The sequence below is a fragment of the Spea bombifrons genome, chromosome 1 (assembly GCF_027358695.1).
Source record: "Spea bombifrons isolate aSpeBom1 chromosome 1, aSpeBom1.2.pri, whole genome shotgun sequence".
NCBI lineage: Eukaryota > Metazoa > Chordata > Amphibia > Anura > Pelobatidae > Spea > Spea bombifrons.
In genome coordinates this window covers 64,174,235-64,200,726 of record NC_071087.1, presented here as the reverse complement: position 1 = coordinate 64,200,726, position 26,492 = coordinate 64,174,235, and the positions used below count along the sequence as shown (strand labels likewise).

Below are 26,492 nucleotides of genomic sequence, written 5' to 3'. Positions count from 1 at the left end.
ACTGGCAGCCTGACTTCTCAATTCATTGCTTAGAACTGGCAGGCATCCGATCTGAAGCCGCATCCATCACTCCAGGGTATTTTAGTCTGACAACCTGGCAAGTCTTTAATGCAATGCTAAATTCAACAGTGGTCTGCCTTATATGAGGCATAACAGTAAGTAGAGAAGATCACTGATACAAACCAAGCCAGACTCAAATGCATAGCTTTTAGATGAAAAAAAATCTAGCAATTCTATTTACAAGGTCTCTTATCGCGAAAAGTGCACAAGATATAGATATATATACACAAGAGAGTATATTGCTAATACCTCTTCTTGCCAACCCTCTGCCCAAGTATTACAGTGTGTAACATCAACAACACTAATAAAGAAAATCAAGTCATTCTGATAAAAAAAACTTGTCATGTGTGTTAAAGTTGACAACATTTGCAAATTTAACTTGATAAAACCTAATACTCCATCACTGCTAAAATAAGAAAATATAAGACACCTGGGGCCAATGTTTCAAATATACCTTCTGCCATGGGGACTCTTTAGGCAGTAAACTTAGAACATCCTACCCAAAAGACAAGTACACATTGGAGGAGCAGAAATGAACAACGATACAGCTAAAAATAGTCATTAGGACTTCTTGTCGTTGTATAAAGGTCATGCTATCTACCGATTATATTTCGCAGCAACACAGGTGCTGCTGTTTGAAACAGGTATAGAGATGGAATTTGCTTCATAGGGAAAGTATATTTATTGTGTGCCAGGCAGGCACATTACGAAATAAACTTTCATAATTTGGCTGTTTTAGACACAAATTTAACAAATCCTTAGCAAAGTAGTTTGAAATATAAACAGCAAAAAACGTGTACATTTCCCAGACACCGCGGAAGATAAAAATACCGGTATTTGTTCCATGAGAACGCTGTAAGAGAAGTTATAAATCCTCTGTGAATGACCTATGAGTATCTTGGAACAAGTGTCTGTATCTCATATACAGCCACTGTCTCCCATTTAGCTTGTTTGTTTAGTATTAAACATGACAGATAACCTGTGAATTAACTGCCGGTGATCACTGCCGATGTCTTGAATTTCATTGGTCCCAATAAAGTCACTCTCTCCTACTGATTCAGATATACAAGTTGGTGCTATTTCTAGGATGAATACTACAATAACCATTAGCAAAGACATCTAATAGTGAATATTAAGCTTCACTGGCAAGTTAATTATGCTATGAAGCTCTTCTCCACAAAGACCTTACCTTTACAGTGTCCAAATCTCCAGCCTTTGACGCTTCTAGCAGACGATAATCAACATCGGATGTGCGGACAGGGGTGCTTTCTGCATTGAAAATAATTCAATTTATTACATCAAAGTCTTACACAATCCAGGAATTAATTTTCTTGCTCACAATAGTCCCAGGTTTTTTATATATATATATATATATACATATATACATATATGTATATATATATATATATATATATATATATATATAAACTGTTATCAGTGCAGTATGGTTAGAGGTTACAATTACATCACTTAGCTCACTTTATTGTTTATTTTTCTTTTTTGGATTCATGTTTCAGCATGTGAGAAACATGGTTTCTCACTCCCCTCCTTGCACCGATCACACTGTGATCTCTAAGCAAGTCCCCATAGACTTGCATAGCGATCACAGTGTCTGATCAGTGCCTCATTGGAGCGATCATTTATCCCAGACCCTGCAGGGGATATCCTGTCCTCCGATGATCTTCTGGGTGACGTCAGCAGTGACGCGACCTGGAAGGGAATGCCTGATAGTTTTAAATGCCAGATTGCACCAACAGTTTTCTGACGTCTCACCGATATCCACATGCAGCACAATACTTCTGCTGGTGCCAGCAAATAAAAGGTACAAAAACGTGCAAAAATATTTTGGGCTTATTTGTAATCCATCTTTATTTGCTGGCTTGTGCAGATGTCTCATGCCTTTCTGCTGTCATGATGCAGGATTTAGTAATTACATTATCAATACTCAGTTGCTATTCTTTGTGCCCAGGTGCACCTTTATTTCTTTTGACATTTCATATAACATAAAATAAATCAACTATGGTTAAAGCTCACAGATAGAAAACGGCGAGGAAAAAAATAAAAAGCAGTTATCTCTCTTACAGATACTGTTGGGTAATGCTGTGCTCGCTTACCACTCAGAATTTGCTGCACGGCTTCATTTCCCATCTGTGCCGCCGTGAAACCTTGCAAAGAGATGATTGACGCGTCCGAGCCAAAGCTCAACAGGAGACGACAGGTCTGCAGATGACCTCCCAAAGCTGCTCTGTGCAATGCTGTTTGTCCAAGTGTGTCTAAAGCATTCATCTTTAAAGTAACAATAAATACAAGAAGGCATTATTGCCACAGAGAAGGCAATGCACATAAAAAGGCAATGTGCAACAGGGAACTTTCATGCTTAAGCAATACCTAGTTTGTCATGGATGTGCTTAACGGCAGTGGTCTGCGAAGACTTGAAGACTGAAGGTACTTTGATATGGATTATAGCGATTACAGCCAAACAGTGGGACTGAATACACATCCCTGCAATATTTTACTGGCAGGAGCTGAGTTCAGGCACTAGGTAACTTAATAGACAAACCAATAAAGCGACCACTAAAAAAAGATTAAGATTAAGTAAGGAGTAGCAAAAGTATTCAAACTCACCATGTGTCCATATTATGAATTATGAAGGGCCATCAGAGCAAGAAATCTCCTGGAAGAGGTGGCCCTGCATAATGCATAGTTAAACCAAGGCTATAACTAAATAACTGTGCCACATTTTCTGTGCAGAATTCAGGATATTCTCAGCCCTTCTTGCAGAAGAAGTACCGTTTTGTGTACTTTCTGTATTCAGATCTGTTTTAGAGCAATTAACAGCTAACAGGTAGAAGTCAGACTCTTCAGGAGAAACTATTAAGTGCAGTAAGAACCTTTACTAAATGTTTTAATATTAAAGTGTTTATTTTCCAACCAACATTTTTTGCAATTGTTTTACAAAGGGTATCTGAAACTTTGGTGGCTTAATGTACTGTAACATAATCCAAACTCATGCAACTTTCATGGAGAGAGTATTTTAGGAACCAGCAAAACTGGAGAATCAGGAGAATTTGTCACCAAAACAAGCGAGCATACAGAGATAAGATACATTTAGAGGCCTCTTTATTAGATGCATCTATATAGATCTTGGCTGACATGTATGGAATCCAGTGTGGCCTTTCAAGCTTTGACCTAATATACATTCAGAGGAATCTTTTAACCAGCAGTGATGTTTTTTTGTGGCCTTTCTAAGAAATTAAAATAAGTCTGGACATTCTTCGAGACCTCACTCATTAACATAGAGGTGTCACTCACTGGACTTTTCTGTTTTGATTATTGCATCATTGAATGTAAACCATTTGGTCAAAAAACTACAACACTTCAAAAATACCTTATTAATAGTAAAGGAATAACATTTCTTTCAAACTTGCATTGGAAATCACACCTTGTTTTTCATGCGTTACTGGTAAGTGCCTGGATTTCAGATTGAAGCCTTAATCAGAAGCGGTTTGCTAGGTATGTTTTTGTCTCATTTTTATACAGTCGCAAAACTGTGGCCAAGATACTGCAATTAAATTAGTCCTCTTGATGCCAGGAACACAGATGAATCAGAGATTGAATAGCACAGTAATTTTCATAAAAGCTGAATGCCCTTGAGGTACTATTGGAATTTAATACAAATGCACTGACCTAATATTCTAATTCCAAATTTCACTTAAAGGGAAAGGGGGAGCTAATTTCCAAAGCAACAGATGGAAAGCCACAGCATCCTTCTAATGGCTAGTTCAAATGCGTCATTGGTCTACGTGGGATACAACATATTGTAAGGAAGATAGAAGCATAACGTAGTGTATTGTTCTTTTAAAGTTAACAAATGTTGTTTTACTTATAAAGCCTTTTTCTAGCACTGATTGCTACGAACAATTTTTTTCTTTTGACGAATAACTGGAAAGCATGTTCTTTTTTGACTTGTGTATACGTGGAATACTTGAATGGGGATACAATGAGTAAAGTACATACCTTTGCTCCATGTTTATGCAGCACCTCCAAAACATCATTATGTGCTCTTTCAGCGGCTACATGCAGTGGTGTCATGAAACTAACACAGAGAAAGACAACAAAGAAAAACATGTAACCAGCTTCTTGGTGATAAGAAAGTTCCTGTGTAACGCGACCTCTAGATTGTAAGCTCCTTTGAGCAGGGCCATCATCATCCCTTGTTCCGTAAATCAAATTGTTATGTTATATACTACTTGTTATATCCGGCCTACCCATCCTACAGCGCTATGGAATATGATGGCTCTATATAAAACAAATAATAATAATACTGACATGGAAATACAGAGACTGTTTACCCAAGAGACTTACAATATCTAGGCTTTAGGGACTATCCTTAAGGAAGTCTCAAATCCTTATCCATCATATACCTTAAGGTCCCTAATCATTGATCCACAAGACCAAATATTAGTATAGGAAGTAAGTTGATAAACACTATTTTTAAATCTTATTTCAGAGCAATTGTGTTCATAAAATGAATGTTTCCTTTAGACATAGTTACTTCATTAGCAAAAAAAAAAAATCTGATTAAAAAGGCATACTGTTTACTGTTCTGCAGAATAGGATGTTTGTACTGAAATTAGCTCTGAAAATTGTGTTTACTGGTCTGAAAATGACTGATCAATAGTTTTTCTTAACTTTCTGCATCATATATTTTGGAAATTACTGTCCACATACATATTGATGGTTTTAAATGTCCTGCGCCTTATATGTCGTGAAACAAAACACTAGAGGAGTTAGTTGGAAATCACAGTTGAATAGAGACATAGCAACAACATAAAAATCGCTCTGGTCCTCTAGTGCAAACAAAGTAAAATAACCCCGGTCCTTAATGTGTTGATCTGTAAACATTTAATTGGTTGTAAACAATGAAGGAAAATGAAGGTGTCTGACTATTGAATATACTTGCATTACAGAGGTAGGGAGAAGTACAGTGTGGTGGGAGGAGGGTAAGGAGTACAGAGGGTGAGTGATTGTTAGATTTCAAGAGCTTAATATGGAACTAAGAATTAATTATATAGAAAAATAAATGAAGAACATACTCTTTATTTTTCTCATTGACGTTGGCTCCTTTCCTAAGTAGTAACTCTGTTATCTGTTTTCGTTTTGGATGCAAGGAGGCTACTGCACAGTGCTGTAAAGGGAACAACAAACGCATTAATGAAAATATTGGAAAGAAATGCAACTAAGGCTAGGAGGAAAAAAGTTAAACTCAAAGCGTCTAATGGCACACTTAGATTTTTCAGCAGTTTATATCTTAGTTATAAATTCCACAGGCATCCTGACTGCAAAGCACACAGATGGAATGCTTCAGCCATTTGTCAAATGTCTGGCTCTGATTCACAAGGAGCCGAGCAAAATGCAACAGGGTGATCAATGGTAAATTATGCTCCTCTGAAAACAATTTCGATTTTATAACTGCAGTGCCAAGGATGAGCAATGCCTATGTCATCTAGGCAAGCAAGAAGCCAGAGAATAAATTGTCTCCTTGGTACACTAGGCTGAAACCATGCATCGCCTACAGAAAAACAAACTTTCTGTTAGGCTCTAAAAAAAACATACTTCACATTAACAACATACCGGCGCGGAGAGCAGAATTTTTTTTAACTTTAGGAATAGTGATCTTTTTGAAAAAATTCAATTTCGGACATAAAAACATTGTGACTATAATATATGTACCTCTACATGAATTCATACCTATATAGACACTATATATGTTTTCACCACTGATCCTTATGTGATTGTCAACAGTGAAAACATTATCCTTAAGAGTACATCGAAAGCAAGCATCAAAATCACTTTCTTCCATGCATATTATTTCTATCAGTAGTTTTAGGAATGGGGCAGGAGAATAAGCATTCTGTGGGTGAAACACCCTGGGACAGCAGAACCTGCCACGACATCATGCTGCTGCCCACGGTATCCCAGTGTGGGAAAACTTGGTAAATAAGAGATGGTGTATTCTAATCCACTAGTACGCGGATGATTGCCTCACTTATTAAAAATTAGGCGGACGAGAAACAAAACTGCTGTAGCAAATCCTATGGGTTCCATCAACCAAATGGATGAGGAATGAAAATGAGTTTAAATCGTGTCATCATAGCTCCATACCAAGAGCTGTGCCATCTGTTCTTACCAATGCTGTCTCGTGTGACTGCGGTTGTTTAAAATTGATGATCTCTAAAGCGAGTGACTTTTTCACTTTCGCCAGGTCTGCCTCCCTCGCAGCTTGCAGCAAAGAATGTCCTTTAAATTCATCTGAAAAGAAAAATGGATGCCTGTGTGAAGACCTTTCCTCTTCTTCAAATACAGAACTAAGACTCTACAATCCTGACAGAAAGTCTCTGTTCTAAGTGAGATGTCACCCACACAACTCTTGGTGCCGTTAATGAATTAATGCTGTTGGTTTTACATGTATTTTTGTTTTTAATTAACACTTTTGAATATGTTACTACTTCTTCTCTGTATAGTTAAGGCCGGTGGCATGCACTGACGTAGGCACAGCTGACTCATCTTCTTTCGCCAGACCTTAAAGGGTAACTTTTACTACAAATATCAGATTCAGAATAAGTTTCCACAAATATTGTGCACATTTGTATGTGTTCTAACTAAAATGTTATCGTAGCCAAAGCGATTAAGACCTGATTCGGCCCTCATCACATTGCCAGGCACTTTCAATAATGAAAGTTTATGAAGGAACAGACTTTATTACCATTGTCATAAAGAATAAGCTCAGTGCGGCATTTCAGCTGGGAAACTCATCCAAAATATCAAGCCTGACAACAACTGTAGCCTACAGAACTGCAGATAAAGGTAGATTATTTTAAGAAAATGAAATAAAACCAGGTTTTGTCCTAAGGCTTCCCAACTTTACTGTATTTCTCAGTAGACTTCTCATTTAAAGTGACACAATGATATTTATGCAAATCCTAGTGAGGACTCAATGAGGTGGATGGCTCAAACTTGTCCCCAGTGAGCCAGACAACCAAATTTATCCCCACCAGCATAAGCATGTGGAGTGAAATGTGTATTACTCAAAACCACACAACACAACGGAAAACAGAACGATCAGAACACGTACATGTTAACCTTTCTTTAAGCTCTGGAGTAGGAGCCATATCAACAGCACTCTTTCCGTGGCAATTGACTATGGTTGGATCTGCACCATGGCTCAACAACAAGGAGCAGACTTCAACTCGATTCTTGGAGGCAGCTTCATGCAATGGTGTAAACTGCCAGAGATCCGTGGCATTAACACAAGCTCCATGCTGGGAAAAAAAGTGTTTACTAAGCAGAGAGACAAAAACATATAAACCCACTGTGATATCAACAGGGACATGTTTTCAAACAATCAACCAATAAGGAAAAAAAATACAAACCACTAGAATGCGGATATAGCCTACATCTTTTTTGCAATCCAATTTATGCCAGGCGAATGCTAAATATTTCCTGCAAACCACCTACAATAGCTTTGGAGAACATTAATTGCTCAATTCACTACTTTTAAATTGTATTTGTTGTGGCTAGATTAATTAATTAACACTGCCTGCAAAAACTACAGAAATGCTCATAGGTTTTGGTAAAGCCCTACTCCCTAGACCAGGGCCGTCCAACATGCGGCCCGCCAGACCTTGAGGTGCGGCCCGTGTGAGATCAGCAGGCAGGGCAACCGGGATCGCAGATTCGCAAAGCCCCTGCTGCTTTCCTGCGGGTTGCTCGCACAGCAGTGTCTTTTGTACCGCACGGGCGAAGCGGAATGCAGCAGAGTCACGTGAATTTATGTCACATCACATGAGACTGCTCCATTCCTGCTTCCGCTGTTTGGCAGAGGAGAAGTTGCTCGCGAGCTACACAGTCGGAGGCATCAGCCCCTGCATAAGTCTGCGAGTGAGAATGGTTGGGGTTGTATGTATGATTGAGGGATTGAATTTGTGAATGAATGAGTATATAAATGAGTGTATAAGTGATATCACGGATGACCCCCAGAGTCAATACACAAGGGAGCAGCTAGCCAGATTTCAGCATGTATTGGCAGACTTGGAATGATAGGAGTGTGATTGCCAACAGCAATCACAGTCCTATCATGCCAAGGTTCCAGCATTTACTGGTTGCCTGGGCATGATAGGAGTGTGATTGATGTTAGCTATATATATGTTATTGTATTTGTATCGTATTTTATTGTCCAATTTTGGTGTGATTGTTAACAGCAATCACACTTTTATCATGCCCAGGCAACCAGTACATGTTGGAATTTGTGTGTGCTGTTAACAATCATATTTATGTATATATTAATATTGTTATTTAATTTGTTTGTACAATTTCGGTGTGTTACTTTTATTAAAAGTGTGTGTGTGGGGGGGTTATTTTATTTTTAAAGATTGGGGGGTAATTTTCTGTTTCGATCCAGAATTTTCATTTTGGTGCATCCCTAGAATAAATAGAACTATTTAATTTTTACGTATCCAGAGATAAAATGCCCTCCTGAATTTGTAGTCACGTCAAAGGACAAAACTTTCTAGGCCCAGAAATCAGTGAGAGGCATTGTAAAGGATTTTGTGTCATTTACAGGAAAAACTTGGACACCCATGCCCTAGACTACTACTCTAAAAAATAATGTGTCCTTTTTGGCCACTTCAAATGTTGAGGATGCATGTCATCCTGCATTACACTTAATTATAGTTTAATCCAGGGCATAAGGAATAAAAAAGGTACCAAAGTATGTTAGAGAATTTAAAATCTCACTGTAATGGGTATGAAATGCGGCATTGTAAGAAAACTGTAAACAATCAATGCATCCAAAGATCTACCTACGGCCCATTAGCATGTAGTAATGATCTTGCTTAATAGTAATAATAATAAAAGTAATAATATTAATAGTTACAACACTGTGCATTCCAAAATGTCAGATAGGGACCCTTTCAAGTGGTAGTGGGTAGAGGTGTTTAACAAGTTTGTTATGTCTTAACCTATTGGCTATTTATGTAATTAGATTGTGACATTTAGAAGAACAACCCGTTCTATTCATGCAACTTTTTAATAAACACAGTTTCATTATGGTTTTATATACATTACTTTTATATTCAGGGCTGTAAGAACAGCATCACGATTGGGGTTGGGTGGACAGTAGAGAGACTTTGGTCTCGAAAAGGGACATTTGGAAGAAATACTGTAAGTTTAACACAAATCATGCTTTACAAATAACAAATCATATTCATTTATACAGAAGCTCACCTTTAGCAGTAGTTCTGTGACCTCAAAGTGTCCATAGGAGCATGCATTATGCAGTGGCACAAGTCCTCTAAAAATGTAAAGGAAAAATATAAAAGCTTTGCACTTCTGCTATGGTGAAGTTAGATCATTCAGCAACAATAACAACAATCCAGACAAAATTAGATGGAAGTGTAGGGTTATGTGCATCATTTTGCATCACTTAATTCCTAATATGAATAGCCTTATTGGTTTTTGTATACTTTTTTCTAGTATATGACGATCAGTTGATTGATTCATAATACAAGTGTTTTCTTGGATATTCTACTCCAATTGCCATAGCCAAAACCAATTTCTCTGAACAGACTTGAATAAAGCAAAACTCTACTATTGAAGCGCTTTTTGCAATGGAATTGAAAGGCAATAAAGACGTACAAGCCAGAATTGGTGCTACAAAACTTTAAATGGAAAATCTCACCTTGTTACATAGTAAGTTAATTAAATGCAGAATGATAAAAACATCTCCTAAAAATGAACTTGAGAGCTAACTAAGATTCAGTGTGAAGTACCGGTATTTCACGCTTACAGGACCCCGTGATCAGATTACAAACGTCTGACAGCTTCTTTTCTACTAACAAAAATCACGCTGCAGTGGAACACTTCCATTACTAATCTGAACGCAGGTTTTTTCTCCCCACTGCGCTGCAGAAATCTCCACAACCCACTAGAGTGACTGATTTCACAGGCACAGAAATCTTTTGATGGTAAATTAATTGGTTCATTTGCTAGACTGCTGTTACTAAACTGATCATGCAACACACCTTACACTGATTGCCTACTTATAGAGCAAGTGACAATGAAATTCACATAACTGCAACTATTAATATTCTTGGCACAGTTACATATCGTTGGCTTCAGCCACCTCTTTTTTACAGTATTATACATTTGTATTATCAGCTACTGGGTTTTGGGGACTGTTCTACAGAATGTCATCATAGGTCTACTTTTAGGAGATAGTTCGTTTTTACATAAAACATGATTGCATATTGACAGATTATACTGTTGTCACATATTTCTGTAAATGGTGTAGGGACCAGATCATCTCTGATCATATAATTCTGGCTGGATGCCCATTTTGACCTTCAGTCAAATAATATACTGATAAAATTAAATACATTTTGCTTTACTGAACCGTCACTACTTGCAGTTTAAGAAAATGTGTTCACACATTACAATTACAATCTTGTAATAGTTTTAGAGATGTTTTATAGATGTTTAGTTTAGAAGTTTCCTTGGTGGAAGCTAAAGCAGGTGTCAGCCTATTACATGATCGCCATTATATAATCATATTCTTGTCATGAGGTTATCTCTTCGTGACATTTCTGCGGTGCTTTCTTTAGATGTCATTATTTTAATTATATCATTTCATTTACTATATAAAAAAAAAGCATAAAATATGGTGGCAAATTGAGGAAAAAAAGGACCCTGACATTTACTTTAAAATAGAGTCTACTATTTGTCCTGAGTTTAGAAATACCCAATGTTTTTTTATTGTTGCTTTTATCTGCACGTTATGGGGCAATAAGCACAAGTAGCGTTTTGTTATTTCAAAACCATTTTTTTTCCAAATCCGGTAATTCTGCCCCCCATTATGCAATTTACCCCATAAAACCATATATTTTTGAAGACTAGACACCCCAGGGTATTTCCAATGCTGGTATTTTAACTCTTTCCATGCACTTATTCTACCACCAGTTTTTGTCAAACTTTATGGTAGTCATTTTTTTTGCATTATTCCCCCCCCCCCACACACATGTTCCTTAAGGTAAGGATTTACAGGCCCTGGTATATGTCACTTTCACACAACACCCCAATATGTGTTCAGCAACACCTCAAAGTGTACAGTGATACCACCCATGCATGGGCCACATTTGACACACGCACATTTTTCAATGTTGAACGTTGACATTTGGTGATCTTGTGCCCATGCCCTACTTGGTACATTTTTGAGTCTGGCCAACTCAATGTGCCCAATAAACCCGTACATTTTTCCCCACACACATTGTACTTTAGTTATGAATTTACAGCTCCTGGTATACGTCGCTATCACACAATACCCCTATATGTGTTTAGCAGCATCCCCTAAGTACAGTGATACCCACCATGCATGTTTGTCGGGTTTGGGGGCTAAAAGACCACATTTGGGAAGTGTGCATTTTTCTAATTGGAATTTTGAAGATAACGCTAATTTAAGGTCTTATTCATAAAAATAAACTATATATACTAATACCATATATACTATAATAAAATATATATATTTATATTATCTCCTAAAATGGGCGTTGGTCGCCATACATTATACGGCAGACATTGACGCGACATCGAGGCATTACAGAAACACTGCTTGGTTAAAGAAAGCGACCGTAGATCGCTTTCTACACCCTCTTAAAGTCATGTGCGGTCAATTGTTGTCTAGGGGTTAACCTAATTTATAAGAGCTGCCTAAAACCGAACAACAAGCAACAATTGATAAATAATGCCTTAGGAACTCAACAAGTCAGCAAAACTTCACTACAAAATCACAATTTCCTCATCTAACACTGCAGGGAATGCTTTATCAGCAGTCAGTGAGTTACATATGCAAAATATCTACTTTATTGTTAGGAAAGTAGACGTTTAACTGAAAAAGTACGTGTATTACTCAATAGAACAGGAAAAACATTCTATATGCAGTATGAATATATTCTGCACAAATTCTAACCTACCTGCCATGGAACTTGTTTTCGTTGACATTCCTGGTGGCACATACAGAGAGATAGCACTGTATACTAGGTAGGGCAGCGACAAATAAAAGGTTAAACCTAATCCTCCCTCCCTAGTGTTTGTTCCTGTCCTACACAGGTAGGGGTTCTATGCCTCTGGAGGAGGAAGCAAGTCGTCGTTTGCCGTTTGGAAGCCAGATTAGATTTTTTTTAAGGATGTTTTTTTTTTACTATAGCCCCTATTTAAGGCATCATGCTGGTAGGATAGTTTATATTTTGTTGCGTATGGCGTTTTTTTCTCTATGCTTTGCTGGCTGCTGTTCCTCAGTCTGCCAAGATGTCAGATAACAGTGGGACAGAGACTGCAGCCCAGGATGATGCCCATATGAAGGCTTCCTCTAAGACCAAGCACCAGGTGTGTTCCATATGCAAGAAGACCTTAAGAGGCCCTTCTTAAAAGTTGTGCTCTGTGTGCTCTTCTGCCAAACAGGAATCCATGATGGAATTCACCTCCTGGCTGAAAGAGTTCCAGTCAACCTTTCAACATCTCAAGACTAGTACATCACCCTGCCCAGTCTCCAGTGTTGCCTCAAGATTGTTCGCTCCAGCAGGAGGATGAATCTAGTACTTTTTTAGAGGCGGACCTGCTTCTGTACTTCTCTCCCTCTTCGGAAGACGAGAGGGAGGTCAAAGAAGGTGCCTCTCTCTTCCTAGTAGACAAGCTTATTTCAGCTGTCACAAGTACTTTGGACATGGGTCAGCAGTTGGTTTCCAAGAAGTCAAATTAATTTCTGAGATCTGCGGGACCTTTCCTGTGCTCGACTCTCTGGCGGCTATCAGAAGAGTTAAGAAACTTTTTCCTTTCGAGTCTAAGGGTGAAGAAAGCTGGGCCACTCCTTGAGTGGATGGTTCGGTGGCTAAGCCACTGGAAAGACATTCCTTTTGAAGACGCTTCCCACTTCAAAAATCCTATGGAGAAGAAAATGTATGCAACTAACTTCTGTCCATAATTGCTACTGTTTCCACAGCCAGGGATGTTAAGGTCTGGCTCCAACAAGTCCTTTAACATCTGTCGGCTATCCCTGGGTCCGAACAAGTGGCGAGGAATATCTCGGATACCTGCTTGGCTATTGACTTTATTTCCAATGCTGCTATCGAATCAGATTCTCTCAAGGAGAACCCTATTGCTTAACCCCTTAATGACCAAGCCCATACATGTACGGGCTCACAATGCATTGTTTTCAATGGGTTTTGGGACGGCCCATTGTCCTATGCAATAGTCTCTGCAGTATTCCCTTTTAGGGAAAAGATCTATTTGGCTTTGAACTGGAAAACATCTGAGAAGTAAGAATATGTCACTTAGATATCAGGTAGATACTGTTTGCTACATGTATGCTTGTGATAACATTGGGGACTTGATTACCCCAGAGTTATTAGCCTACAATGTACCATAACATCAGAATATGACATATTATAAAAGACAGGAGTTCGCTGCCAGGTTTTACAGCCCAGCTCATTAGGCGTAAAGTGCCTAATGGAGCTACACACTCCCCTCCCCACGTGATAGTAAATGGGCATCTCCCAGAAAGGGAGGAAGAAAATTCCTTTTAGAATCTTGCACTCAATTAGAATTTGAATCAGAGAAATATGCTGAATTTCCTTTATTGGACACCATTTGACAAGTGACCGAAATTGGAGATTCCCATGGATTTTTCTTTTGTTTTCTGTACGTTTTGTATGTATGTATGTATGTATGTATGTATATCCTCTGTAACCAAAGCACTGCGGCCATTTATTATTCAGATACAATATAAAATTAATGAATTCTATCTGTATGGTCTAAATATTAACTAATGAGTTTAGAGGATAGTTATCACATTACCATTTTCTAATTGGCAAGTTTTACTTTTCTGAACTAATTTGGTTTTTATAGGCTTTGAGCAGGTCAGGGGGTTGATATCCTTAGGTATTTGTTAAGACAGTAAAACCTTTTTGCTGTTGTAACAAGATTGGGTTAAGAGAGGCTCATTAACACACCTTTAGTATAGCACGAATATAATAATAAAATACTAAAAAAAGAATTTATGTGATGTCAATAACTAAGTACCAATCAATTAGGAGTCTGTGGCTCTACCACCATCATGTATATGATATTTATATCTATTGGCACAAGACCACCGATTAAAACAAGTGGACTGCCTTTAAAAAGCTTCTTTATTTTTACAGGCACACAAGTTTGGGAACAGAACTCGTACTATTAAATTGTTCTTTAGCTGTCATGTTTAGCAATGCTTGCAATTGCCAAAACAAACATGCTCGACTGTTACATTGAAAACCTCCCAGGATTCTGTAAGATTTACTAAAAACATGTGTATGCTTTTCAAGAGCTAATCTATCTGCCAGGGGATAGTGCATTGGATGACCAAGACATGTAAGTGACAAGAAGTCTATCCCCCTGAAAAGTCAAAATGTAATAAGTAAATGAGTGTTATCACAACACTGTTACTTCTATATAACTATTAGGCTATATGATTTACAACATCATGAGGGCATATTTAATCCACTTTTTACTTTCCATTTAGCCAATGAAGGCGTAGAAGACTTGGGGTCCGGCAGCATGAAATTATATTATCTGGACTGTATTCACTAAAGGGCACATACCAAGACATTTTGAACAATGCTATGGGTCCAACTTTGTGTGAACAATTTGGCCCTTTTCTGTTCCAGCTTGACTGTGCCCCGGTGAACAAAGCAAGGTCCATAAAGATATCTAATCCAGAGTTTGGTGTGAAGGAACTCGACTGGCTCACACAAAGCCCTGACCTTAACCCCATTGAACACCTTTGAGATGAATTATAATGGAGATTGAGAGCCAGGCCTTCTAATTCAACCTCAGCAACTGACCTCAAATGTTCTACAGGATAATGGACAAAATATTCCACAGAAACGCTCCAAAATCTCAAGGAACCCCCTCCAAGAGGAGTGGATAGCTGCAAAGCAGGACCAACTACGTATTAATATCTATGTATTTAGAATGAGATGTCATAAAAGTCCCTCTTGGTGTAATGATCAGGTGTCCCAATACCTGTATTAGCAAATTAAAAAATAAATATGACATTTACAATTGAGTTGTCTCAATCTATCATTTTCTCAGTGGTCCCTTGGTGATGCTTAACAACACAAAATATGCCAATGGTCTGAGACTGACGTATACCTCGACCCTGTGTGTGTTGCAAAGGTCACAAGAAACATATTCCATCCTTCTCAAGGGAAGTGCTGTCTCTATGTCAACTTAACAAAACACCAATGCTTTTAAAATAGAGTAACTCTGCTTTGTTACAATTTCTTTTTTGGATGTTTAATTCAATGCTATGATTGACAAGGTTCCTCTCTGCGAGGTAAACTAATGAAGTCTTAGTCTCATGGTATAGCGATAAACCTCTGAAAATCATTATAAAGTTTGGATATTCTTACAGATAAAAGTTGTCACATTTAATCCTTAACTTTCAACATACCCTTTGTCTTTCGCATGAACATCAGCACCATGTTGGAGCAGAAGCTGGACAATTCGAACTCTGTTATAGCCGGCTGCGAGGTGTAGTGGTGTAGACTAAAAAACAAAATGGTAAATTTTTATTTCCAAGTATATTTACTATTTTTAACAATATGCAGAAGAACCCACTACCTGTCTTGCTTCCATATACAAAGGTATATCAATAAAAAATAGTATAATGAAAGCCAGATTAATCAAAATACAAGTTGGTGGTACGCTAAAATATAAATGAATACAAGGTGAAGGACATGTGAATATGATTTTAACCTATTTGGTATGTATATATACATATACATAATATACACATCGATCAGCCATAATATTATGACCACTGGCAGGTGACATAAATAACACTGATAATCTTGTTATCAGCAGGAAGTGAACATTCAGTTCTCATAGTAGAAATAGGAAAAATGTGCAAGAGTAGGGATTGGCGCGACTTTGACAAGGGCCAAATCGTGATGGCTAGATGACTGGGTCAGAGCATCTCCAAAGCTGCAGCACTTGTGGGGTGTTCCTGGTCATAGAAGCCCCGGTGGAAGTGTCAGGCAGTGGCAGAGGATGTCTGCACGCATTGCCCACCGGCTGCCAGAGGGGAAGATCCAGGTCCCTTGCAGCGCTGCGGGGGATGTTCCTCTCTGGCAGCCGATGAATGCCTGCACAATGTGAGTAGACAACCTCTGCTGATGCCGGCACTACCGCTGGGGACTTCTATGGTGGAGAGCCGCGTGACGTGTTCTTCCGGGGGTCCATCATAGAAGCCTGAGTGCCAGCAGCTGCGGAGGTTGTCTACTCACGCAGACATCCACCGGGTGCTAGAGAGGGGATACAAGGTTTCCTGCAACGCTGCAGAGGATCTGGATCCTAGTGTTATAGTCGCTATACGACGAGCAGTATTTTTCGGAGCATTTGCTCTGAAAAAACCCTCATCTTATATTCGATAAAATAGATTCAACTAATCGATAATAAACATTGACACAATTGACACAACTGCCAGAAGAATTGTCTTGGACACAAAAGAAAAACCCACAGGTAACCTTATGAGAAATACAGGCTGCTCTGGAAAGAGATGGTGAGCAAAAATTAGCTGTATAGTCGAGTTCCACACAAAAGCTGCGCATGGGATACTCTTGGACTTTTCAGCATGACAATGACCCTAAGCATAAGGCTAAGTTGATTGTCCCAGTGGTTACAGCAGAAAAGGTTAAGGTTCTGGAGTGGCCATCAGTCTCCTGACCTTAACATCATCAAGCCACTCTGGGGCAATCTCAAATGGGTGGTTCATGCAAGACGACCAAAGATTTTGCATGACCTGGAGGCATTTTGCTACGATGAATGGGCAGCTATACCAGCTGCAAGAATTTGGGTCCTCAGACAACTATTACAAAAGACTGCATGCTGTCATTTATGTTCTAGGGAGAAATACACAGTATTAAGAACTAAGGGTATGCAGCCCTTTGAACAGGGGTTATTTCATTTTTTTTTTCTTTGTTGCCATGTTTTGCTTTATGGTTGCGCAATTCTGTTATAACCTACAGCTGAATATGAATCAATGTGATATATGAATGTTTTGTTTTAAAATGGTCCATATATAATACCAATTCTTTTGAGCACAACTATTAATTGTGATAATGCTAAAGTATTCATCCGATATTATCTGTGCATTGTGCAGGGCTCAACTAATTGAAGATACTTAAAGGGCCATCTCCTTTCAAAACGTATTGTAACATCTTAGTTGAAATGTTCAACTCTCCTACTAAAGTAGGAGCTGGTGCATTTGCATTAATCTTGTGTTTTTAGTTGGGTGTTGTATTCCTGGACCTACTAAGTAGTTTGTAGTCATCAGTCTAACCGTGACAGCAGCATACCACTGCCCATACCACAGAAACATGATAAAGTGATATTCTGTCAGACATAGCTGAACCATGATTCTCAGCATAAAAAAGATATATAAAAACCTCATAAACTATTACAGTAAAATATCTGTCAGCATGTTTAGCTTAGCATTGCCATTAAACAGATGGCAGTTGTTCCTTTTACATTTTTTTCCCCTTCTTCATAAAAGGTACTACAGATCTGACAAGTTGTAGACTAGAATTTCAAGGAAAAGCTGCTAACTGGGAACAATACATATGTTACAACATAGTATATGGATTACTTAGCAAATATACTCTAGGAGAGCTACTGGATCGTTGTTTTTTTTACTTTAAGTACATTTATACATTATAGATGAAAGAAATATAGTCGTAAGAAAAAGCAGAAATGTGCAATATGAGGCAATATGTATGTAGGTATACTTTAAAATTACAGAATAAAAAGGGTATATGTTTAATAGGGGTTTAAACTGTAAACCAGGACCAACGCAGAGGCAGCTCAGTGGCACTGCATATTAGTGTCGATTTTACAGTTTATGGCTACGCTTTTCAATAACCCTCAGAGACCGTAAATCCTCAAATTTAAAAATTAAGAGGTAAGTTAACTCTTTTACATTTTCAAAACAGAAGCTGAAATTCATATTTTTCAAAACATAGTGTTTATATGTATCAAGATGACATCCTACTGGGATATTCACCTGCATTCACAGCAAGGTCATTTCAGTAAATTGCAATGGAATACACTAAATTATAGTAATAATAAATCGCAAAGCAGCTTTGGAGGTAAGCCACTGATACTTTCCATCCAGTATTCTATTTTTTTGATCAATGGTAAGACAGATGTAATTTACCAACTCAGGACAATAATCTAGCTGCTGGACTAAAGGCACTTATCTTTCAAACTGCAGTGTGATTAATACAAATGATCGGATAAACTATAAGAGAAATACATGAATCAGAAATAATGTCTAAAACAATGTAAAATCATTTCTATAGTATCTATGAAATATTGCTGGCTGAAGTTTAAACAAAAAATAGTTGAAGGTAGTAGTTGAAGATGAATTTTGCTTTGATATTGATTTTGTTTTCACAATAGCGTCAATACTACAGTTCAATGACTGAGACCCTCTAGGCATCTACAGCAGTTCAGCAGTTCAGAAATAAAGAGAACAGCAGCAACTACAGGGAGTTTGTTTTTCCAGAAAAACCATTATGTTTTCTGGAGGAAGAGTGGCATATAAGGGGTTAAAAGGCATATCTGGAGGGGGGCAAATAGGGGGGTTAAAAGGGATGTCGGGGAGGCAGAGTGGTATACATGTGTGTATAAGGCATATCTGGGGCGCAGAGTTGCATTATAGGGGTGTATAAGGCATATCTGGGGGTAGATGTGCATAACTGGGACAGTAAAAAATAAAAGGAAACAAAAAATAATTTTTCTCAATCAGTTTTCTTTTAAATCTGAAAAAATAGGTTACATGTGAATTACCGTATTGGCCCGAATAAAGGCCGCACTTTCCCCCCCACACTTTAAGTCTTTCGCCGGGCAGGCAGCAGGGTTAGGATACAGATCCCCCGCAGCAGTGCAGGGGACCTTCATCCTACTCTCTGATACGCTCAGACAGCCTCCCCTGCCAGCACTTCCCACGGGGGGAGTGCCGGCACGGGAGGTTGTCTAAGTGCATCCGAGACGTGCAGACGTGCAGGCAGCGGAGGTTGTTTACCCGCATCGCCACAGCCGGTGAACGTTCGCACGATGCGTTTTACCTCTGCCCCCAAGACTTACCAGAGCAGACTCCCGGGTGTCTTGCGGGTCCGGCGGGGGACATCTACGCAATACGCGCATACAACTTCCAGTGTTGCCGGCACAGTGGAGGCTGGACGACAGTGGCAGCATATCTCGGGGGGGGGGGGGGGCTGCAGAGTGGTAGCATATCTCGGGGGGGGGCAGAGTGGCAGCATATCTCGGGGGGGGCAGAGTGGCAGCATGTCTATTAAAAAAAAATTTCTTTAAAAAAGCACCAAACTTTTAGGGTGCAGCCTATGTACGGGGGCGGCCTATATCCGAGCCAATACGGTGATATTTACTAGTAAAACTTTTTTAGACTAGGGTAGTCTTATATCCTGGCCTTTTCTGTTTTTTTCTAAATTAATATTCCAATTTTGGGGGGGCTGTCTTATAATTGAGCAAATATGGTATATTTAAAATACTGGTGTCTAGCCACACAATACTTTAAACAATAATCTGAAGCAGAGAGTGAAGACGGTTGGAATACAGTACATCTTCCCCACTTTCTTTCCAGTCACTGGCTTTGAAATCAACATGCAGAAAAGGGATATCAATAGCTGCTTGACATTATCTGTCAAGTCAGTGAGCTACAGGAGCAATTCCTTTAGCCAATAGCTTATTTTCTGCGACTGTAGAGGCACTCAGAAGAATGGAATTTTTCTAGATAAAAGATTCATTTTGGCACTTCTCTCATTCTTAAAGAGCTTCTGTGAGGTTATGACCATACTCTTCAAGGGACAGAATTTATTTAAATCCACATGAGCCTACACTACATATACAATGAAGGCAATTATGCATAGGCAGCAGATATTGAGGGAAATGGCAAAATTTGTGAAAATTAATCATGTTTCATAGCCGGACTTTACAGGACATATATTTACTAAGGGAAACTGGAGCAATTTTAAGTGATTTATTCACTAAAGGGAGAGTTGGCAGAATAGCTTACACTTCTCTCACTTCACTCCATTATGAAGGGCTGAGCTGACCCTGCATAATGCATAAATAAATATGTAGGAATACCTTAGTGAAATTACCCTGTCTGGACTTTTCACTAGGCAGGGTAAGCCATGCTCTAACTGCAGCAAGAGGTTATCGGTGAAGGGAATAAGGCTCACATGACTTGAAAGCCTACGTGGCTCCAGATCTTATTCTTCTAAATGCTGAACCACAAGTGCCTTAAATATTACTTTACAAAGTACCAATATAATAATACTTTTTGTGCAGTTTAATAAAGATAAAACTAAACATTACTGGAAAATGGATAGACTAAACTCAGGCATTTTAGTGCTACCAATAAAGTTTCTCTCAAGAATGATTTCTAATTTCACATACACATATAAAAGATAAGATTTTTTTGCAGGTAAGCTGTATTACCAATTCAAAATACTCACATAAATGGAACCGATTATTATTTATTTTTGTTAGAAAAAAAACTAAATTTGTTTTCCTTCTAATAAAAAAAAGCTTTTTAAACTTCATAAAACCACCGTTTTCATACAGAAAACTGATATACCAGCCTTCTTGAGAATCAGCATTCAGCAGAAACACAGATGAAGCCAAATGACTTGAAGCCAGTTGCCCTATTGCCCGATAGGATGAATGGCTCCCAATCCAACAAGACATAACAGAGCAGCAACTGATTTTAAATATAGTCCCGTCAACTCAGACTGTACAGCAGTCGTGTGGGAAAAAAAAATAAAAATTGAATTCTATGCTTTTACATATCAGGACATACTCATCTGTTCCTTAGCAGCGCTAACAATTATGTAAATATAACCTCAGATGAACAAAAACAAATACTATACATACTAGACTGTGTCCTTATTTAGTCAACAAAAATAAAGCCAAAATGCAGAAGCCTTGTGTGAAAAACTAAGTACACCCTTACTGTTTCCATAGGAATTGAGACGCTAAGTAGCAGACAGGTGCCGTTAATCAAATGTCCTTCATTAATTGATCATTAACAAATATGACTATGTCTATAAAGGCTGAAGTTTTAGCAGTGTGCTGGTCTGGAGCATTCAGCTGTGTGTCAACACAATGTCAAGGAAGAAAGACATCAGCAATGATTTAGAAAAGCAATTGTTGCTGACCATCAATCTGGGAAGGTTTTAAAGGCCATCATTCTACAGTGATAAAGATTATTCAAGATGCCAACCTTCCCAGGAGTGAGCATCCCAGAAAGTTAATGCAGAAGTGAAATTGCAAAACAATCCCAATAGTTACATATTAGACTCTACAGGCCTCAATTAGCATGTTAGATGTTAACGTTCATGACAGTACAATCGGTTGTACACAGTACACGTATCGCGCAGAAGTCCACTGGCTGCTCCCACTACACACCAGGGAGTCTGGAGCATGGGCGGGGGAGTCTGGGGATGCATTGGTACATCGGGGGGGGGGGTCATTGGCAGAGTGGCATATTAGGGGGGCAGGTTCGCAAATAAAAAGGAAATAAAAACGAAAATGCATTTTTCTCAATCATAGCTTTGAATAAATATGAAAAAATAGTTTACATGTGAATATGTACTAGCAAAACCTTTTTAGGTATTAAAACCTAGTTTGAAAAGTATTGTGCTTGGGTTCTTGTACCTTTAAAATATAGCTTTTATTATGTCATGTAAAAATAAGAAGGCAATTAGAGAAATGCCATTGTGATAAAAAGAGATAAAAGTGTTGTGTGCACAGAGTACAATGACACATGTTAATGTAAATTAAGTTTCTGATTCTGCTGTTTGTTTTAACACCCAGTTTGTTCATTAAATTATTTTAAACAAAAAATTGCATATTGCTTTTTATCCGATTAATCAATTATTCCAAAAAATAATTGGCCAACTAATCTATGATGAAAATAATCATTAGTTGTAGCCATAGTTTTGTCACACATGGCTTCTCCATTTTGGCTTTATTTTTGTTGAATATATCATGACATGGTGTCATACATCATGTGTTGTTTATCTGAGGTTGTATTTACCTCATTTTTGTTTTTTACACAGATTGTTATGTCCTGATACGTAAAACCATACAAAGACTGTGCACTTTTTCACACAACTGTATATAAAAGCCAGTATGAATCTCTTGAAAATCAACATTCACAAATGTTTAAGATTTCCGAATATGATCACAACCAGAAACTGACTTAACATTAGGAAATGTAAAAAAAATTTAAAAAAAAGGGTTTAATATATTCTGAGTTACAATTATGCATGTACAGGTTACCAGGGCAACATTGATTCCATGGAAACTGACATGTAAGTATAGGACAAAGAAGAAGGTGGCGTTTTATCTAAACAAGACAATGTGTATCTGTATTGCTACTTGAGCACAAACGTACATAAGAAAAAGGGGTTAATTCAAAATATTCCATATTAAGGGTTCAGTTCTTCCACAACAGTAAAAATACTATATTTCAATTTACAAAAAATAGTTTGTAAAATTGACAATGCACGAATAACACACATTTTAGTATTCCGTATAAGGAAATTACAGGTAGTTATGATAAAACAGGTGGGCAGGGGCTCAGAACCCCATAAATAGATGGAGGGAGGTTAATTATACTATATTCTCCAGGGTAAGGGATGGAGCCGATGCTACGGCATCTAAAATACACAATGCAGCCCTTCAGCAAAGCATTTAGTTAATTATACTAGAGAAACCTAATGCAACTATTATATTCTATTACCATAGCTGTGCGGTACAAAAAGGTAAAAAAAAAAATGGTTTGGAAACTATTAAAGACAGCTATAGCTGCAATTTAACATTTTTCGTGTCCTGATCCAATACTCTTCTAAAATATGTGCAGCACTAATTACCCTAGTTTAACAAAAGCCTGCACACCCTGTACACAAAGCAATTTCCACTCTGATTTTATTTTTTTATTTTTAATGTTCCATTACAGTAAAGCCTTTCCATTTTACCTGAATAACAACCAAAAATTGAACTTGTTCTGTGATTAAACACAATCTCCAATACACTGGAGAGGAAGTGAAGGGAATTTGAAAGTAGTTTAACTTCCAGCATATATTACTTGCATTTTAATTGGTATGCCGTTACCAAACGTTTAATACATGCTGGATACATAATTAAAAGCTTCTCATTTTTTTAATAGTGTTTGTCAATCTTGCCAAATACCGAATTGTGCAGCCATCGAATTCCTGTTTTTCCCTGTTTTTTAAATTACTGTCCCCTATTAGGAGAAGCGGACTTGTTTTGGTTGATGATCAAAAGCATGTGGACCCCACCGCCTCATTGAGTTTAGTGTTTCGACCACACCTTCATTTAAAATACAAAAGGGACTAGTGAGATGCGTTAGTTGAAAATTAAAGGCACATTCATACAAATTAGCTCAATTTTAAGTATCTTAGACAGCACTCAAATGCAACATCTTAAATATATCACTGCGTGATAGGTTGTCAGTAAGCAGAAGCATGATGATAAACGTTCTCTGAACTTCTTATAGTGCACTTACAAGATAAGTCTTATAAAACTCAGGTTTACCTTAAACCTAGGCACCTGAACATGCAAAACAAAATACACCAGTGGCAAGTTATAGTGCCTTGTAAAGGTATTTAGCCCCTTGGCATTTTTCCTATTTTTTTGCATTAGCACTCAAAATTAAAGTTGATTTTTTTTATTGTAAATAGTCCAAAATTGTGAAGTAAAAAAGAACTTTAAATAAATCTAAACAATAAAGGAAAAGCTGTGCATACATATGTACTCACCCCTTTGCCATGAAGCCCCTTAAAAGATCTGGTGCAACCAATTAACTGACGTGCCGAGAGAGGGCCATCCACCAAAACTCACAGACCAGGCAAGGAGGGCTTTGATCAGAGAGGCAACAAAGAGACCAAATATAACTCTGAAGGAGCTGAAACGCTCCACAGCGGAGATTGGAGTATCAGTCCATAAGACCGCTTTAAGCTGTACGCTCCACAGACCTGGGCTTTTTCAAAGATGTTTGTCATTTCTCAAAAGGCATGTGGGTGACTCCCGAAATATATAGAACAAGGTACACTGATCAGATGAGACTAAAATTGAGATTTTTGGCCATCAAGGGAAACGCCACACACAAACCCAAAACCTCTCATCACCCCGAGCACACCACCCTCATAGTAAAGCCTGGTGGTGGTAGCATCATGATGTGGGGATGTTTTTCCATCGTCACGGAATGGGAAACTGGTCAGGATTCAAGGCTAAATATAGGGAAACTCTTGAGAGAAACCTGTTTCAGTCTCCCAGAGATTTGAGACTGGGACAGAGGTTCGCCATCCAGCAGGGCAATGACTCTAAGTTTACTGCTAAAGCAACACTCAAGTGGTTTATGGGGAAACATTTAAATGTCTTGGAATGGCCTAGGCAAAGCCCAGACCTCAATCCGATTGTGGTATGACTTAAAGATTGCTGTACACCAGTAGAACCCATCCAACTTGAAGGAGATGTAGCAGTTTTGCTTAAAGAATGTGCAAAAAGTGGCTAGATGTGCCAAACTTATAGAGACGTACCCCAAGAGACTTGCAGCTGTAATTGATGCAAAAGGTGGTTCTACAAAGTAGAGCCCTGCGCGGGACTGCTTTTTGAATCCCGCTCCCACTGTTTTGAATCCCGCTCCCGCAGTGTGGGTGTTCCGCTCCCGCCACATTTGTGGCCAATCCCGCCCGCTCCCGCCACATTTGTGGCCAATCACGCCCGCTTCCTTACCTGATTTCCCGCGCAGTCCCGCAAGGCTGCCCTCGAGTTGTTCCCTCACAGCGTCTCTTCTCTTGCTCCGCCCAGGAACAAGGCGGAGTCACAGGAAGTGACGTCACTTCACGTGACTCCGCCTTGTTCATGGGCGGAGCAAGATAGGGATTACCGGGACCCGCAGATACAGTGGCTGACCGCCCGCTCCCGCCCGCGGCCCCAGAAAGACCGCCCGCAAGTTTTCCCGCGGGACCCGCCCCCCAATGCAGTCCTCTACTACAAAGTATTGACTTTAGGGGGTGAACAGTTACGCAGTTTTCTGGGGGGGGTTGTCTTATTTCATGGTTCGAAGATGCTAAGTTTTTTTTTTTTTTTTTTTTTTATAGTGAAAAAGTGTTGTATACATCAAACAATACAAACTCCCAACAAATTCATTTTAATTCCAGGTTGTAATGCAACAAAATGCCAAGGGGGTGAATACTGCAATGGGAAATCTCTTTCTAACAGATAGTTATTAAGCCCCCCCCCAAAAAAAAGATGACTTCATAAAAATATGACTGAAACATGCAATGCATGTATAACAAGGTACCGTATTGTCTGGCGTATAAGACAACTGGGCGTATAAGACGACCCACAACTTTTCCAGTTAAAATATAGAGTTTGGGCTATACTCGCCATATAAGACTACCCCTCTACTCAGTATATAACAACCAGCCAATCAGGGCAAGCGATGTACCTTACCGGTGATTGGCTGGTTGTTGTACACAAAGCCTGCTTGGCTTGGGTGGGTCAGCTCTCCTTAACATATGCCTGTCCACACACATGTATAGACGTACACTGCCCTCACACACCCCTTCCTTTACAAACATATACACGTACACACCAGCTTACAAACACACATATACACATACACTGCCCTTACACACACCTGTCCATACACATACACTGCCCATACAAAGACATACATACATACACACACATATATATATATACATATACATATATCTACACATACTAACATACGCCTGTCCATACATACACATTTATACACTGCCCTCACCACACACCCCTGCTCTTACACACACACACACACATTATATATATATATATATATAAACACACACACCAGCTTACAAACACACAAATACCTACACTGCTCTTACACACACCTGACCATACACATACACTGACCTTACACACACACATATACACATACACTGCACTTACACCCCTTTCTCCCACCTTTCTCATCTTCTATCTTCCATCCAGTTGTGGGAGCGTGAGGTCTGTCATTTCAGACCTCTGCTTTACTGCTCCCTCATCACTATGCGCCGGCAATTGATGCCGAGCGCCAGGAAATGTCGTCATCCCCGTGCTTAGAATCAATAGCCGGCGCATAGTGATTAGGGAGCACGGAAGCCGAGGTCTGAAGTGCCAGACCTCGAGCTCCCTAATGTTGGGCTAGTTAGAGGGAGGTCGTGATCAGGGTTAGTTGGGGAGATCACGATCTTCCACCT

At 38.8% G+C, this 26,492-nt stretch overlaps 1 protein-coding gene and 1 pseudogene across 2 annotated transcripts in view; both read right to left on the bottom strand.

Annotated features, from left to right (window-relative positions):
* Positions 1-26,492, bottom strand: part of TNKS (tankyrase) — a 104,185-nt gene that overhangs the window by 23,401 nt on the left and 54,292 nt on the right. For both annotated transcript variants that reach the window (XM_053462743.1, XM_053462752.1), the window contains exons 6-13: positions 15,599-15,693; positions 9,346-9,412; positions 7,196-7,382; positions 6,251-6,372; positions 5,157-5,248; positions 4,078-4,156; positions 2,175-2,346; positions 1,250-1,329 (exon numbers count right to left, since the gene is read on the bottom strand). In XM_053462743.1, the coding sequence (XP_053318718.1) occupies positions 1,250-1,329; positions 2,175-2,346; positions 4,078-4,156; positions 5,157-5,248; positions 6,251-6,372; positions 7,196-7,382; positions 9,346-9,412; positions 15,599-15,693 (894 nt within the window). The remainder of the gene's footprint in view (positions 1-1,249; positions 1,330-2,174; positions 2,347-4,077; positions 4,157-5,156; positions 5,249-6,250; positions 6,373-7,195; positions 7,383-9,345; positions 9,413-15,598; positions 15,694-26,492) is intronic.
* Positions 15,268-15,382, bottom strand: LOC128468630 (uncharacterized; annotated as a pseudogene).